The sequence below is a fragment of the Callithrix jacchus genome, chromosome 11, assembly GCF_049354715.1.
Source record: "Callithrix jacchus isolate 240 chromosome 11, calJac240_pri, whole genome shotgun sequence".
Classification (NCBI taxonomy): domain Eukaryota; kingdom Metazoa; phylum Chordata; class Mammalia; order Primates; family Cebidae; genus Callithrix; species Callithrix jacchus.
This window is the reverse complement of record NC_133512.1, coordinates 57,543,688-57,559,130: the sequence shown is the minus strand read 5'-3', so window position 1 is coordinate 57,559,130 and position 15,443 is coordinate 57,543,688. Positions and strand designations below refer to the sequence as shown.

The 15,443-nt window shown below is 36.8% G+C and overlaps 1 protein-coding gene across 18 annotated transcripts in view; it reads left to right on the top strand.

The window, feature by feature from the left end:
• Positions 1 to 15,443, top strand: part of AKAP9 (A-kinase anchoring protein 9) — a 229,247-nt gene that overhangs the window by 179,859 nt on the left and 33,945 nt on the right. For all 18 annotated transcript variants that reach the window (XM_035254937.3, XM_009002492.5, XM_009002491.6 and 15 more), the window contains 5 exons: positions 674 to 850; positions 1,692 to 1,796; positions 11,092 to 11,244; positions 11,596 to 11,775; positions 12,654 to 13,727. In XM_035254937.3, the coding sequence (XP_035110828.3) occupies positions 674 to 850; positions 1,692 to 1,796; positions 11,092 to 11,244; positions 11,596 to 11,775; positions 12,654 to 13,727 (1,689 nt within the window). The remainder of the gene's footprint in view (positions 1 to 673; positions 851 to 1,691; positions 1,797 to 11,091; positions 11,245 to 11,595; positions 11,776 to 12,653; positions 13,728 to 15,443) is intronic.

The following is a 15,443-nucleotide window of genomic DNA, read 5'->3' as shown; positions in this document are numbered from 1 at the left end:
TTCTGATAAAAAGAGAAAGAACTCTTTAAAAGAATTACATGAGAGCAATGTTACGTGTCATCTACTAGTGTTGCTTAATGTTTTCAACTTGTAAAATGTCACCTTTGTTGGAAACAACAGTTGCCATCTATATAAAAAGTGAAATTAGTATAACATTTAAAAATACTTTTTGGAAAAAAACGTTTTGAAGTGAAGATACGTTTTATATGCATTGAGTATTCTTTATATAAAATGCTTGAGAGAAGTGTTTCAGATTTCAGATATTATGAATTTTGTAATATTTGCATTATATTTACCTATTCAGCATCCTAATTGGAAATGTGAAATTCTTCAATGAGCATTTCCTTTGAGCATGATGTCCTTGCTCAGAAAGTTCCAGATTGTGACCTGGGCTTGGTGCTGTGTATCTGTAGTACCAGGATGCTGATGCAGGAGGGTTGCTTGAGCCCAAAAATTTGAGGCTGTAATGCGTGGCAATCATGCCTGTAAATAGCCACTGCATTCTAGCCTAAGGCAACGTAATAAGACTGCATTTTTTTTAAACAGACAAACAAAAATGTTTCAGATTTTGGAGTATTTTGGATTCTAGATATCCAAAATGAGGAGTAACTCAACCTATACTAACTAGCTTGCTGAAATTTTTTTAACTTAAATGTTTTGCCTCATATTTCAGGTTGAACAGTTAACAAATCATCTGAAAGAAAAAACAGACAAATGCAGTGAGCTTTTGCTCTCTAAAGAGCAGCTTCAAAGGGATATACAAGAGAGGAATGAAGAAATAGAGAAACTGGAGTTCAGAGTAAGAGAACTGGAGCAGGCACTGCTCGTGAGTGCTGATACTTTTCAAAAGGTGTGGCATTTTATTTGGGCTAACTTTATTAAGTGTTTTAATGAAGAGTACTCTTAAATTGTCAACTTCTTGTAGCTACTATTACATAATTTGTTTATCTGTTGACATCATAACCATTTCTGTTTGTTCTTATTTCCAAATGTTGCTTGCATATTTTAGTCCTGAGAATGGACAAGTAGTTGAACTTATTTACTCTTTTAGCCATCAGTAATAGCTAAGTGAAAAACGGGTACCAGTTTAGCTCGATGCTTTACCCCAAACTAAGAAGGAACAAAATTCATCCCCATCATACTGAAGAAAGCACAAATGGATAGGGGATCCATTCATTTTATCTGAGGAATAAATTTTAATTGTCAAAAATTCCTGTTGGAGTTTATAGAAAATACATTTAAAAGTGAGCATCATCTGCAACTTTTTTTTTTTTTGTCTTGAGATGGAGTTTCACTCTTGTTGCCCAGGCTGGAATCCAATGGTGTGATCTTGGCTCACAGCAACTTCGCCTTCCAGATTCAAGTGATTCTCCTTGTCTCGGCCTCCCAAGTAGCTGGGATTACAGGCATGTGCCACCATGCCAGGCTAATTTTGTATTTTTAGTAGAGACAGGTTTTTTTCCATGTGGGTCAGGCAGCTGGTCTTTAACTCCAGACCTCAGATGGATCATTCCACCTCAGCCTCCCAAAGTGCTGGGGTTACAGGCATGAGCACTGCACCCAGCCACGTTTTTATTATTCACTAATTAGAAGTAGACTTTCTAATTGGAGAAATAGGATTACTGCTTCTCAAAAAAAAAAAAACCTTGATAATCAGGATTTAATTTATGAAATTTTTTATGTATTTAAAGGTAGAGGACCGAAAACAGTTTGGAGCTATAGAAGTTAAATCAGAATTGTCTCTAGAAGTGCAATTACAGGCTGAGCGAGATGCCATAGACAGAAAGGAAAAAGAGGTAAGGAGGTATTTTTAAATGACACGGTGGGGTTGAATTATTTTAAATCAGTTACCTTGAAAATATCATTTGAACTGAACGGAGTTCATGATCTAAAACCAAAGCTGAGTTTGTTTCTCAGCTCAATGATAAAATTGAACTCAAAGACAGAAAACATGTGATATATATGTAATTCTATAGAATTACAGAATTATAATGTACTAAATGGGGAAAGGAATAGAAGGATTTTAGAAAAAGATATATTCAATAGGTCTTAGCTCTCTGTAGAGCTAATGAAATCTAGCTTACAGATAGCAATAATAAATAATAATAGTTAATTTTGTTAAGGCCTATGTAACTATACAGTACTAAGTATTTTAAATGCCTTTTACCGTTAACACTTACACTCTTCCCAAGGACAGGGTCTGTTATCTCCATTTTGCACATGTGTAAACTGGGCCTTAAGAGGTTAAATAATTTGATCATGGTCACACGTTAAATGGTTGAAAAGAATTCCTCTCAGATTTCTGTGAGTCAGAAGCCCTTGTGATGATACTATACTGCCAAGCATTGGGGCCCGTTTTGTCTTGTTGGTGAGAAGTATTAAAGACTGCCATTCAACATTTAATGAGCTCTTGCACGTGTAGCATCAGTGTCCAGTTGTAAAACCAGCACTGGACGTCAAGGAATCTACTGTGTAATTAAGGAAACATGTACATTTGAAAGAGATAAAAACACTTTTCAAAAAAGAAAACAAAAATAGATGCAAATTAATGCAAACATTAATTACAATTATTAGATAAATTAAACAAGATTAAAACAAATATAGACCAGCCTATATTAAAGCAAATATAGACCATTTTTAAATCTTAATAATGTTCTTCTAGTTTTGGGTGGTTACAGGCTCAATAATAAGAGAGCCTGGTACTTGACTGGAACCTGATTAAATAAGAGGAAAGAATGTCCCATAGTATCATTTGGGGGAAGTGAATTCTCTGATAAGACATCTGAACCTCAGCTACTTACAATAGGAAAGTTAGCGCTAGCGCTTTAGACCAGTGCATTTCAAACTTTAATGCACATGCAAATCACCCAGGGATCTTGTTAAAACGCAAGTCTTAGCCAGAGCAATCAGGCAAGAAAAAGAAATAAAGGGTATTCAAATAGGAAAGGAGGAAGCCAAATTGTCTCTATTTGCAGATGACATGATTGTATATTTAGAAGACCCCATCATCTTAGCCCAAAATCTCCTGAAACTGATAAGCAACTTCAGCAAAGTCTCAGAATATAAAATCAATGTGCAAAAATCACAAGGATTCCTGTACACCAATAACAGACTTAAAGAGAGCCAAATCAAGAACGAACTGCCATTCACAATTGCTACAAAGAGAATAAAATACCTAGGAATACAACTAACAAGGAATGTAAAGGACCTCTTCAAGGAGAACTACAAACCACTGCTCAACTAAATAAGAGAGGACACAAGCAGATGGAGAAACATTCCATGCTCATGGTGAGGAAGAATCAACATTGTGAAAATGGCCATACTGCCCAAAGTAATTTACAGATTCAATGCTATCCCCATCAGGCTGCCAGTGACATTCTTCACAGAACTGGAAAAAACACCTTAAATTTCATATGGAACCAAAAGAGAGCCTGCATAGCCAAGTCAATTCTAAGCAAAAAGAACAATGCTGGAGACATCACACTACCGGACTTCAAACTATACTACAAGGCTACAGTAATCAAAACATCATGGTACTGGTACCAAAACAGAGATATAGACGAATGGAACAGAACAGAGGCCTTGGAGGCAACACCACACATCTACAACCATCTGATCTTTGACAAACCTCACAAAAACAAGCAATCGGGAAAGGATTCCCTGTTCAATAAGTGGTGTTGGGAAAACTGGCTAGCTCTGTGCAGAAAACAGAAACTGGACCCCTTCCTGACACCTTACACTAAAATTAACTCCAGATGGATTAAGGACTTAAACATAAGACCTAACACCATAAAAACCCTAGAAGAAAATCTAGGCAAAACCATTCAGGACATAGGAGTAGGCAAGGACTTCATGACCAAAACAACAAAAGCATTGGCAACAAAAGCCAAAACAGACAAATGGGACCTAATCAAATGCCACAGCTTCTGCACGGCAAAAGAAACAGTCATTAGAGTGAATCGGCAAACAACAGAATGGGCAAAAAATTTTGCAGTTTACCCATCTGCCAAAGGGCTGATATCCAGAATTTACAAAGAACTCAAACAGATTTACATGAAAAAAACAAACAAGCCCATTCAAAAGTGGGCAAAGGATATGAACAGACACTTTACAAAAGAAGACATACATGAGGCCAACAAACATATGAAAAAATGCTCATCATCACTGGTCATTAGAGAAATGCAAATCAAAACTACATTGAGATACTATCTCACACCGGTTAGAACAGCGATCATTAAAAAATCTGGAGACAACAGATGCTGGAGAGGATGTGGAGAAATAGGAACACTTTTACACTGCTGGTGGGAGTGTAAATTAGTTCAACCATTGTGGAAGACAGTGTGGCGATTCCTCACAGACCTAGAAATAGAAATTCCATTTGACCCAGCAATCCCATTACTGGATATATATCCAAAGGATTATAAGTCATTCTATACGGACACATGCACACAAATGTTCATTGCAGCACTGTTTACAGTAGCTTCGAATCAACCCAAGTTACCATCAGTGATAGACTGGACAGGAAAAATATGGCATATACACCATGGAATATTATGCAACAATCAAAAACGATGGGTTCATGTCCTTTGTAGGGACATCAGTGAACCTGGAGACCATCATTCTCAGCAAACTGACACAAGAACAGACAATTAAATACCGCATGTTCTCACTCATAGGCGGGTGTTGAACAATGAGAACACATGGACACAGGCAGGAGAGGACTACACAGTGGAGTCTGTTGGGGGGAATAGGTAAGGGACAGCAGGGGGTGGGGAGTTGGGAGAGATAACATGGGGAGAAATGCCAGCTATAGGTGAAGGGGAGGAAGGTAGCAAATCACACTGCCACGTATGTACAGCCTGCAAGTGTACAACCAGCTTGCATGTTCTTCACATGTACCCCAAAACCTAAAATGCAATAAAAAAATAACAAGTCTTATACAAAAATTAACTCAAGATGGATTAAAGATTTAAATGTAAGACCTAAAGCCATAAAAACCCTAGAAGAAAACCCATTCAGGACTTAGGCATAGGCAAGGACTTCATGACTAAAACACCAAAAGCAATGGCAATAAAAGCCAAAATTGACAAATGAGATCTAATTAAAGTAAAGAGTTTCTGCACAGCAAAAGAAACTATCATCAGAGTGAACCGGCAACCTAGAGAATGGGGGAAAATTGTTGCAATCTATGCATCTGACAGAGGGCTAATATCCAGAATCTACAAGGAACTTAAACAAATTTACAAGAAAAAAATCCCATCAAAAAGTGGGCAAAGGATATGAACAGACATTTCTCAAAAGAAGACATTTATGTGGCCAAAAAACATATGAAAAAAGGCTCATCATCACTGGTTGTTAGAGAAATGCAAATCAAAACCACAGTGAGATACCATCTCATGCCAGTTAGAATGGTGATCGTTAAGAAGGAAATAACAGATGCTAGAGAGGATGTGGAGAAATAGGAATGCTTTTACACTGTTGGTGGGAGTGTAAATTAGTTCAACCATTGTAGAAGACAGTGTGGTGATTCCTCAAGGATCTAGAACCAGAAATATTTGACCCAGCAATCCCATTACTGTGTATATACACAAAGGATTGTAAGTCATTCTACTGTAAAGACACATGCATGTGTATGTTTATTGCAGCATTGTTCACAATAGCAAAGACTTCAAATCAACCCAAGTGGCCATCAGTGATAGACTGGATAAAGAAAATGTGGCACATCCAGACAGGTTTACAGCCAAATTCTACCAGACATACAAAGAGGAGCTGGGACCATTCCTTCTGAAACTATTCCAAACAATACGAAAAGAGGGAATCCTCCCCAACACATTTTATGAGACCAACATCATCCTAATACCAACACTGGGCAGAGACACAACTAAAAAAGAAAACTTCAGGCCAATATCCATGATGAACATTGACATAAAAATCTTCAATAAAATACTGGCAAACAGAATGCAACAGCAAATTTAAAAGCTTACTCATCACGATCAAGTAGGCTTCGTCCTGGGGATGCAAAGCTGGTTCAATATATGCAAGTCCATATGTTGGACCATCAGGCTGCCAATGACCAGAACTGGAAAAAACATAATCCATCACATAAACAGAACCAAAGACAAAAACCACATGATTATCTCAATAGATGCAGAAAAGGCCTTTGACAAAATTCAACAGCCTTTTATGCAAACAACCCTCAATAAACTAGGTGTCAAGGGTACGTATCACAAAATAATAAAAGCTATTTACGACAAACCCCCAGCCAATATCATACTGAACGGGCAAAAACTGGAAGCATTGCCTTTGAAATCTGGCACAAGACAAGATCTCTCACCACTCCTATTCAATATAGTGTTGGAAGTTCTAGCCAGAGCAGTCAGGCAAGAAAAAGAAATAAAGCGTATTCAGTTAGGAAAAGAGGAAACCAAATTGTCTCTATTTGCAGATGACATGATTGTATATTTAGAAGACTCCATGATCTTAGCCCAAAATCTCCTGAAACTGATAAGCAACTTCAGCAAAGTCTCAGAATACAAAATCAATGTGCAGAAATCACAAGCATTTCTATACACGAATAACAGACTTAAAGAGAGCCAAATCAAGAACAAACTCCCATTCACAATTGCTACAAAGAGAATAAAATACCTAGGAATACAACTAACAAAGGATGTAAAAGACCTCTTCAAGGAGAACTACAAACCACTGTTCAATGAAATAAGAGAGGACACAAACAGATAGAGAAACATCCCATGCTCATGGTGGGAAGAATCAACATTGTGATAATGGCCATACTGCCCAAAGTAATTTATAGATTCAACGCTATCCCCATCAGGCTGCCAATGACCAGAACTGGAAAAAACCACTTCAAGCTTCATATGGAACCAAAAGAGAACCCGTATAGCCAAAACAATCCTAATCAAAAAGAACAAAGCTGGAGGCATCACGCTGCCTGACTTCAAACTATACTATAAGGCCACAGTAATGAAAACAGCATGGTACTGGTACCAAAACAGAGTTATAGACCAATGGAACAGAACAGAGGCCTCAGAAGCAACGCCACACATCTACAACCATCTGATCTTTGACAAACCTGAGAAAAACAAGCAATAGGTAAAGGATTCCCTGTTTAATAAATGATGTTGGGAAACTGGCTGGCCATGTGCAGAAAGCAGCAACTGGACCCCTTCCTGACACCTTACACTAAAATTAACTCCAGATGGATTAAAGATCTAAACATAAGACCTAACACCATAAAAACCCTAGAAGAAAATGTAGGCAGAACCATTCAGGACATAGGCATAGACAAAGACTTCATGGCTAAAACACCAAGAGCTGGCCGGGTGTGGTGGCACACGCCTATAATCCTAGCACTTTGAGAGGCCGAGGCAGGTGGATCACAAGGTCAAGAGATCAAGACCATCCTTGTCAACATGGTGAAACCCCGTCTCTGCTAAAAATACAAAAATCAGCTGGGCATGGTGGCACGTGTCTGTAATCCCAGCTACTCAGGAGGCTGAGGCAGGAGAACTGCTTGAACCCAGAAGGCGGAGGTTGCGGTGAGCCGAGATGTGTCATTGCACTCCAGTCTGGGTAACAACAGCAAAACTCTGTCTCAAAATAAATAAATAAAACACCAAGAGCAATGGCAACAAAAGCCAAAATAGACAAATGAGATCTAATTAAACTCCAGAGCTTCTGTATAGCAAAGGAAACAATCATTAGAGCGAACCAGCAACCAACGGAATGGGAAAAAATTTTTACAATCTACCCATCTGACAAAGGGCTAATATCCAGAATCTACAAAGAACTAAAACAGATTTACAAGAAGAAAACAAACCCATTCAAAAGTGGGCGAAGGATATGAACAGACACTTTACAAAAGAAGACATCAGTGAGGCAATACGCATATGAAAAAATGCTCATCATCATTGGTCATTAGAGAAATGCAAATAAAAACCACATTGAGATACCACCTCATACCAGTTAGAATGACGATCATTAAAAAATCTGGAGACAACAGATGCTGGAGAGGATGTGGAGAAATAGGAACACTTTTACATTGTTAGTGGGAGTGCAAATTAGTGCAACCATTATGGAAGACAGTATGGCGATTCCTCAAGGACCTAGAAATAGAAATACCATTTGACCCAGCAATCCCATTACTGGGTATATACCGAAGATATATAAATTGTTCTATTATAAAGACACATGCACACATATGTTCATTGCAGCACTGTTTACAATAGCAAAGACCTGGAACCAAGCCAAATGTCCATCATCGATAGACTGGATAAAGATAATGTGGCACATATACACCATGGAATACTACACAGCCATAAAAAATGATGAGTACATGTTCTTCATGGGGACATGGATGAATCTGGAAACCATCATTGTCAACAAACTGACACAAGAACAGAAAACCAAGCACCATATGTTATCACCCATAGGTGGGTGTTGAACAATGAGAACACATGGACACAGGGAGGGGAACATCACACACTGCAGTCAGTATGGGGAGGCTATCAGAGAGACAGCAGGGGTGTGGGGAGTGGGGAGGGATAATGAGGGGAGAAATACCAGATATAGGTGATGAGGAGATGAAGGCAGCAAACCACCTTGTCATGTATGTACCTATGCAACCATTCTGCATGATGTGCACATGTACCCCAGAACCTAAAGTACAAAAATAAATAAATAATACAAATAAAAATAAAAGAAAATGTGGCACATATACATCGTGGAATACTATGCAGTCATAAAAAACGGATGAGTTCATGTCCTTTGCAGAGACGTGGTTGAAGCTGGAAATCATCCTTCTCAGCAAACTAGCATAGGAACAGAAAACCAAACACTGCATGTTCTCACTCGTAAGTGGGAGGTGAACAATGAGAACACATGGAGACAGGGCGGGGAACACCACACACTGGGGCCTGTTGCAGGGGTCGAGGGCTACAGAAGGGATAGCATTAGGAGAAATACCTAATCTAGATGACAGGTTGATGGGTGCAGCAAACCACTATGGCACGTACACACCTATGTAACAAACCTGCATGTTCTGCACATGTATCCCAGAGCTTAAAGTATAAAAAAAAAAAGATTAAAAAAGAATATATAATAGAATTCATTTTCTATCTGATTACTGTAAAACAATAAAATGAGTCAAAAATAAAAAACACAAGTCTGGGGAGTGACATGGCATTTTGCACACCCAGCATGGTCCCACATGATACCACCTCCACCGCTCCTGAGACCACACTTTGAATAGTAAGGCATCAGAGAGTTGAGAATTTGGTCACAAACTGTTGAATGAAAAAAGGAACTGTCATGTGAGGTAGGGTGGCAATTTTGAACTTAAATAACTATTTATGTGTTAATTTTAAAATAACATCTTGTCATCAAAGTAGTTGTAGAAATGTAAAGATAGTTGTAAATACTATGTTAGAACACTTTGAAGAAGATATAATCATAACAATTTTCAAGAACCTGATAATTATTTATGTTCAGTCATTATATGTATTTCAGTGTCTACTGAGTTTAATAACCAGGGTTAAAGAAAATGTTTTAAGTGTAAGTCTTAGACATTAGTTATTCGAAGCAGGATAAGTGATAGTTTAGAGTGGAAGATTCAAAGATAAACCCGTCAGGTTCAAAAGCTGGCTTCTCCACATACTCACCATGTGCCCTCAAGACAAATTCCTCCTCTCTGTGATTCCCATCCTCATCTCTAAAATGAGGATACTCATAGAACAGATCTCATAATGTTGTTACATAAGAAATGATACATTAAAAAGCACTTTGTACAGTGTTTAGCAGTAAACTGTTTACAAGTAATGGCTATTACTACTAGTATTGATACTGTTTCTGTTTAAGAAATGCTAAGCTAACTAATTTTTACCAATGTTCAGATATGGTTCCCATTATGTGATTTGTTAGTGTGTAATCAGCAGTGCCCTCATTCAGTTTCTAAGGCAGTAAATTATTTATAGGCTGCTTTCTGAGCCACTTATCACTAAGTGCTCCCAAGGACAGGCTCTGTTGTCTTAGATAACAGAGAAGCTCCTGCATCTTCGTTTGCTTTTTGATCAGCAATTTCCATCATGAGGCAAATAGACAATTAGAAATTATTCATTCACTTTGTATTAAGTAGCAACAAACTAGTGAGTTAAATGAATGTTACTATCCTCTGTCAAAACTAATTTTAAATATAAAAATAACTAGTTCTTAATATTCATTAGTTTCAGTCTCTAACCATCAAAAAGCAGTTGTTTTGCCGTTGTTGATAATCCATCCCATCCTCAAAATTTTTTGAGGTGGAGTTTCACTCTTGTTACCCAGGCTGGAGTGCAATGGCGCGATCTCAGCTCACCACAACCTCTGCCTCCTGGGTTCAAGCAAGTCTCCTGCCTCAGCCTCCTGAGTAACTGCGCCACCATGCCCAGCTAACTTTTTATAATTTTAGTAGAGACGGGGTTTCACCATGTTGACCAGGATGGTCTCGATCTCTTGACCTCGTGATCTACCCGCCTCGGCCTCCAAAAGTGCTGGGATTACAGGTGTGAGCCACCATGCCTGGCCTCTTAGTCTTAGTTTCTACCTTGGCTTCCTTCTGCTTAACAAGCCACATGGCAGCCAGACCTTTTAATGAGTTAATTAGATATTTGTGGACTAAAATGAGTTAGTCTTATATGGTGACTTAAAAAAACAAACAATTCTACAACTTTTCTAGGCCTTTTGATAGCAACTAAATGTAACATAAACTAAGATTTACTATATGGACTCTTCCCCTTCCTTCTTTGACTTTTCTGCTTCATGAGAAGATATTTAGGTAAGAAATGGCTCCTTTTATCCTTCTTCAGAAGGTTTCCTCTATGCTTTGCATAGGATAGTTTAAGGGTGGCCAGTTTGAACATGTCTAGGAACCACGCAGGTAACACAGATTATTCCTGGCTTAGAAAAACCACATTCTTTCATTCTTATGACTCATGTTATATGCCTACATACATTGTAAAGCTAATATAGCACTCTTCATTTTATCTTGATAAACATTTATATAAACATTTTTTCTCTTTCATAATTTTTATATTAAAGATTACAAACTTAGAAGAGCAATTAGAACAGTTTAGAGAAGAACTGGAAAATAAGAATGAAGAAGTTCAACAACTACATATGCAATTAGAAATACAGAAAAAGGAATCTACTACCCGCCTGCAAGAACTTGAACAAGAAAACAAATTATTTAAGGTAATTAGTTTAGAAAAACTCTTAACTATAAATAATTCATAGTTTCAGTCCTATATTGCTTTATTAAGCATTCAGTAAATCTAGCTGTTAAATAAGAGTTAATAGAGGGACATTAACAGGCAGACACATTTGCATAGAACTTATTTTCAGCCCAACCTGAACATCTGAATATTATAAATGAAAATTTTAGGATTATGTATCAAAATATTTTAAGAATTGTTGATTTACAATAACCATATGGTATCTCTAGTTTTATTCATTGTACATTATAGGTTCTATTATCTTTTATAATTATGTTCTGAAAATGACATGTAATGATATATCCAACTTTGATGATTATTTTGTTCCTAGGATGACATGGAGAAACTGGGACTTGCCATAAAGGAATCTGATGCTGTGTCTACTCAGGAGCAACATGTGCTATTTGGGAAATTTGCTCAAATAATACAGGAAAAAGAGGTAGAAATCGACCAGTTAAACGAACAAATTATGAAACTCCAGCAGCAACTTAAAATTACGACAGATAACAAGGTATATTTATTTAAAATTGATTATGAAATTAATATGAGCCAGAGTTTTAAAGGGCAAGATGGTTATAATGTTGCTTCCCATTTAATTTAAAAAATTCTCTTTTAATTCATTAATTTTAATTTATTGAGACACATTGGTGGCCAGGTACAGTTGCTCATACCTGTAATCCTTATGTTTTGGGAAGCCAAATATGTGGGCAGATTGCTTGGGCCCAGGAGTTCAAGACCAGCCTGGGCAACATGGTGAAATTTTGTCTCTACAAAAAATATAAAAATTAACTGAATGTGGTGGCACACACTTGTAGTCCCAGCTGCAGTGAGCCATGATCAGGCCACTGCACTCCAGCCTGGGCGACAGAGTGAGACCCTGTCTCAAAGAGAAAAAAAAAAAGCAAAGACACATTGGGTTAATAATTTATATATATTTTTCTCCCCTCCTAATATTGTCAAAGGATTTTACTGTTTTTCAGAGAGGCTCTGTGACTTCGATTTTATCATATTCTAATCAAATCTATTATAAATTCTTCTATTTAATATGAGTTAAGTAAGGTAATTACCTTTGGTGCCATCAACTGTAGACTTTTATTTCCACACCAAATTCTTTTCAAATAAGAAGTGTTGATATTGACTATTTTCCTAATAAAGAATCTGCAACTAAAAGCTTATGTTACTTTGCACTTACCAGATACTTTCTGAGCCTTGTTTGATATAATGGGGGAGATATTGGTCTATAATGAAATTAAAGTAAGGTAGTATGTCTGAGAAGTAGTATATTATTTTTGTGCGTGATTATCTCTTTCAGGTGTTGCCCTAAAATAAAGTAAAATTTTCAAAATGTAAATTCATATATATTATGTATGTTACCTTTTTCATTAATAGGTTATTGAAGAAAAAAATGAACTGATAAGGGATCTTGAAACTCAAATAGAATGTTTAATGAGTGATCAAGAATGTGTGAAGAGAAATAGAGAAGAAGAAATAGAGCAGCTCAATGAGGTGATTGAAAAACTTCAACAGGAATTGGCAAATATTGGACAAAAGACATCAGTGGATGCTCATTCCCTCGCAGAGGAAGCAGACAGTTTAAAACATCAATTGGATATGGTTATAGCTGAAAAACTGGCTTTGGAACAGCAAGTAGAAACCACTAATGAAGAAATGAGCTTCACAAAAAATCTACTTAAAGAAACTAATTTTAAAATGAGTCAACTAACACAGGAATTATTCAGCTTAAAGAGAGAACGTGAAAGTATGGAAAACATTCGAAGTATACCAGAGAAAACTCTTAACACAGCTGTAGATGATCTGAGCAAAGACAAACCTGAACTGGAAGTAGTCCTTACAGAGGATGCTCTTAAATCCCTAGAAAATCAGACATATCTCAAATCTTTTGAAGAAAATAGTAAAGGTTTCATAATTAATTTGGAAACAAGGTTGTTACAACTTGAGAGCACTGTTAGTGCAAAGGACTTAGAACTTACCCAGTGCTATAAACAAATAAAAGATATACAAGAACAAAGCCAGTCTGAAACAGAAATGCTTCAAAAGAAGATTGTAAACCTACAGAAAATACTTGAAGAAAAAGTGGCTGCTGCTCTTGTGAGTCAAATCCAACTTGAGGCAGTTCAGGAATATGCAAAGTTCTGTCAAGATAATCAAAGAATTTCATCAGAACCTGAGAGAACAAATACACAGAATTTAAGTCAACTAAGAGAAGATGAGTCAGTGTCAAATGTATCAGCATTAACCTTGAGAATATCAGAATTAGAAAGCCAGGTTGTTGAAATGCATCCTAGTTTGATTTTAGAAAAAGAGCAAGTAGAAATTGCAGAGAAAAACGCTTTAGAAAAAGAAAAGAAGCTGCTAGAACTACAAAAGCCTTTAGAGGGCAATGAAAAAAAACAGGGAGGGAAAGAAAGGAAAAGAAGCCCTCAGGGTTTTGAAGTTCTCAAGGTTAGTTTTGTATTTGATTATTTTCACTTAAATAATTATGAATTTACTAAATATGGTGTTCTGTTTATATCTAGCAATTTATACAAAAGGGTTTTAATAAAGATATACCACTTATAAAAAATAAACTCTTGTTAAAAGATAAACTAGACAAACTAAATATACAGGAGTTTATTTGAACAAAGGATTCATGAATTGGGTAGCACTTAGAATCCGAGGAGTTTCACAAATCTCTTTTGTGCAGTAGTGGCCAGTGAATATTTACAGACAGAACTACCAAATAAAGTACAGAAATAGCTTAATTAGTTACAGCTAGGAGTTTGCCTTATTTGGACATGGTCTGCTCAGTTGACTGCTTGTCATTAGCTAAGGCTTGGCTGTTTATTATACTCCTAAGTTAGGGTTTCAGTTTGCTTACATACTCCTAAGTTAGGTTGCAGTTCCTTACATAGGAACTCAAGACAGAGACAGCCTCAGGCCAAATTTAAGTTAATACTGTGTAGTCATATTATTATCGCTTAAATAATGGATACAGACTGTATTTTGTGGCCTTCAAATATGATGTTTATTTCATTAACATCATCATTTTAATGGAATAGTCAGAAGAAACTAAGAAACATTAACTTTAGCAAATTTCCTTTAGGACTTGGGGAGATTTTTTCTTAACTTCCTTCTAATATGCATGTTATATGTTATCATTCCTTTTAAGTAATAATAAGTATGAAAATACATTAGGATTGACTTAATATGTAAATTAAGTCAATATGTAAAGAATGCAGACTTTACAGAAAAAAATCTGTTATTTAATAGTATCTACTGAATTAATTAATGTGTAAGTGACATATCATTAGCTTTTACAATTATTTTTTTTTTTTGAGACAGAGCCTAACTGTGTCACCCAGGCTGGAGTGCAGTGGTGCAATCTCATCTCACTGCAGCCTCCACCTTCCACATTCCAGTGATTCTCCTGCCACAGCCTTCCAGGCAACTGGGATTACAAGCACACACTACCACGCCAGGCTAAAATTTTTTGTATTTTGTTTTTAGTAGAGAGGGTTTTTGCCATGTTGGCCAACCTGGTCTCGAACTTCTGACCTCAAGTGATCCACCTGCATGGCCTCCCAAAGTGTTAGGATTATAGACATTGGCTACCGCAGCTGAACAGCTTTTACAAATTTTATACCTGATAATAGATTTAATCCATTTTTAAGTAAAAATGTGTAGTTGACCTCTGTAAGTTTACTTATGTAAAGATCTGAAATCACAATTATTTCGTAGCATATGATAGATAGAACAAGGGCTTTTCTTCCCTTCAAATTCTCACCTTATAAATTTATAACTTTGGGTAGCAGGACTTCATTCTTCTCTAAACACCAGGAGATTAACTGATAAATCACGATTCTATAATTATATAATGTATTTTGCAAAGAATAATAATCCTCTGGCTTTTTCCTCATTCATTGGAACTAAGTTATTATAAATTATAAATAATTAGCATAGTAATGTAACTTTTTTGGAGATAAGGTCTTACTCTGTTGCCCAGGTTAAAGTGTAATGGCGCAGTCTTGGCCTACCTGCAACCTCTCCCTCCTGAGCAGCTGGGACTACTGGCATGCACCACCACACCTGGCTAATTTTTGTTTTTTTTGTAGGTATAGGGTTTCACCATGTTGGCCAGACTGGCCTTGAACTCCTGGCCTCAAGTGCTCTACCTCTCTC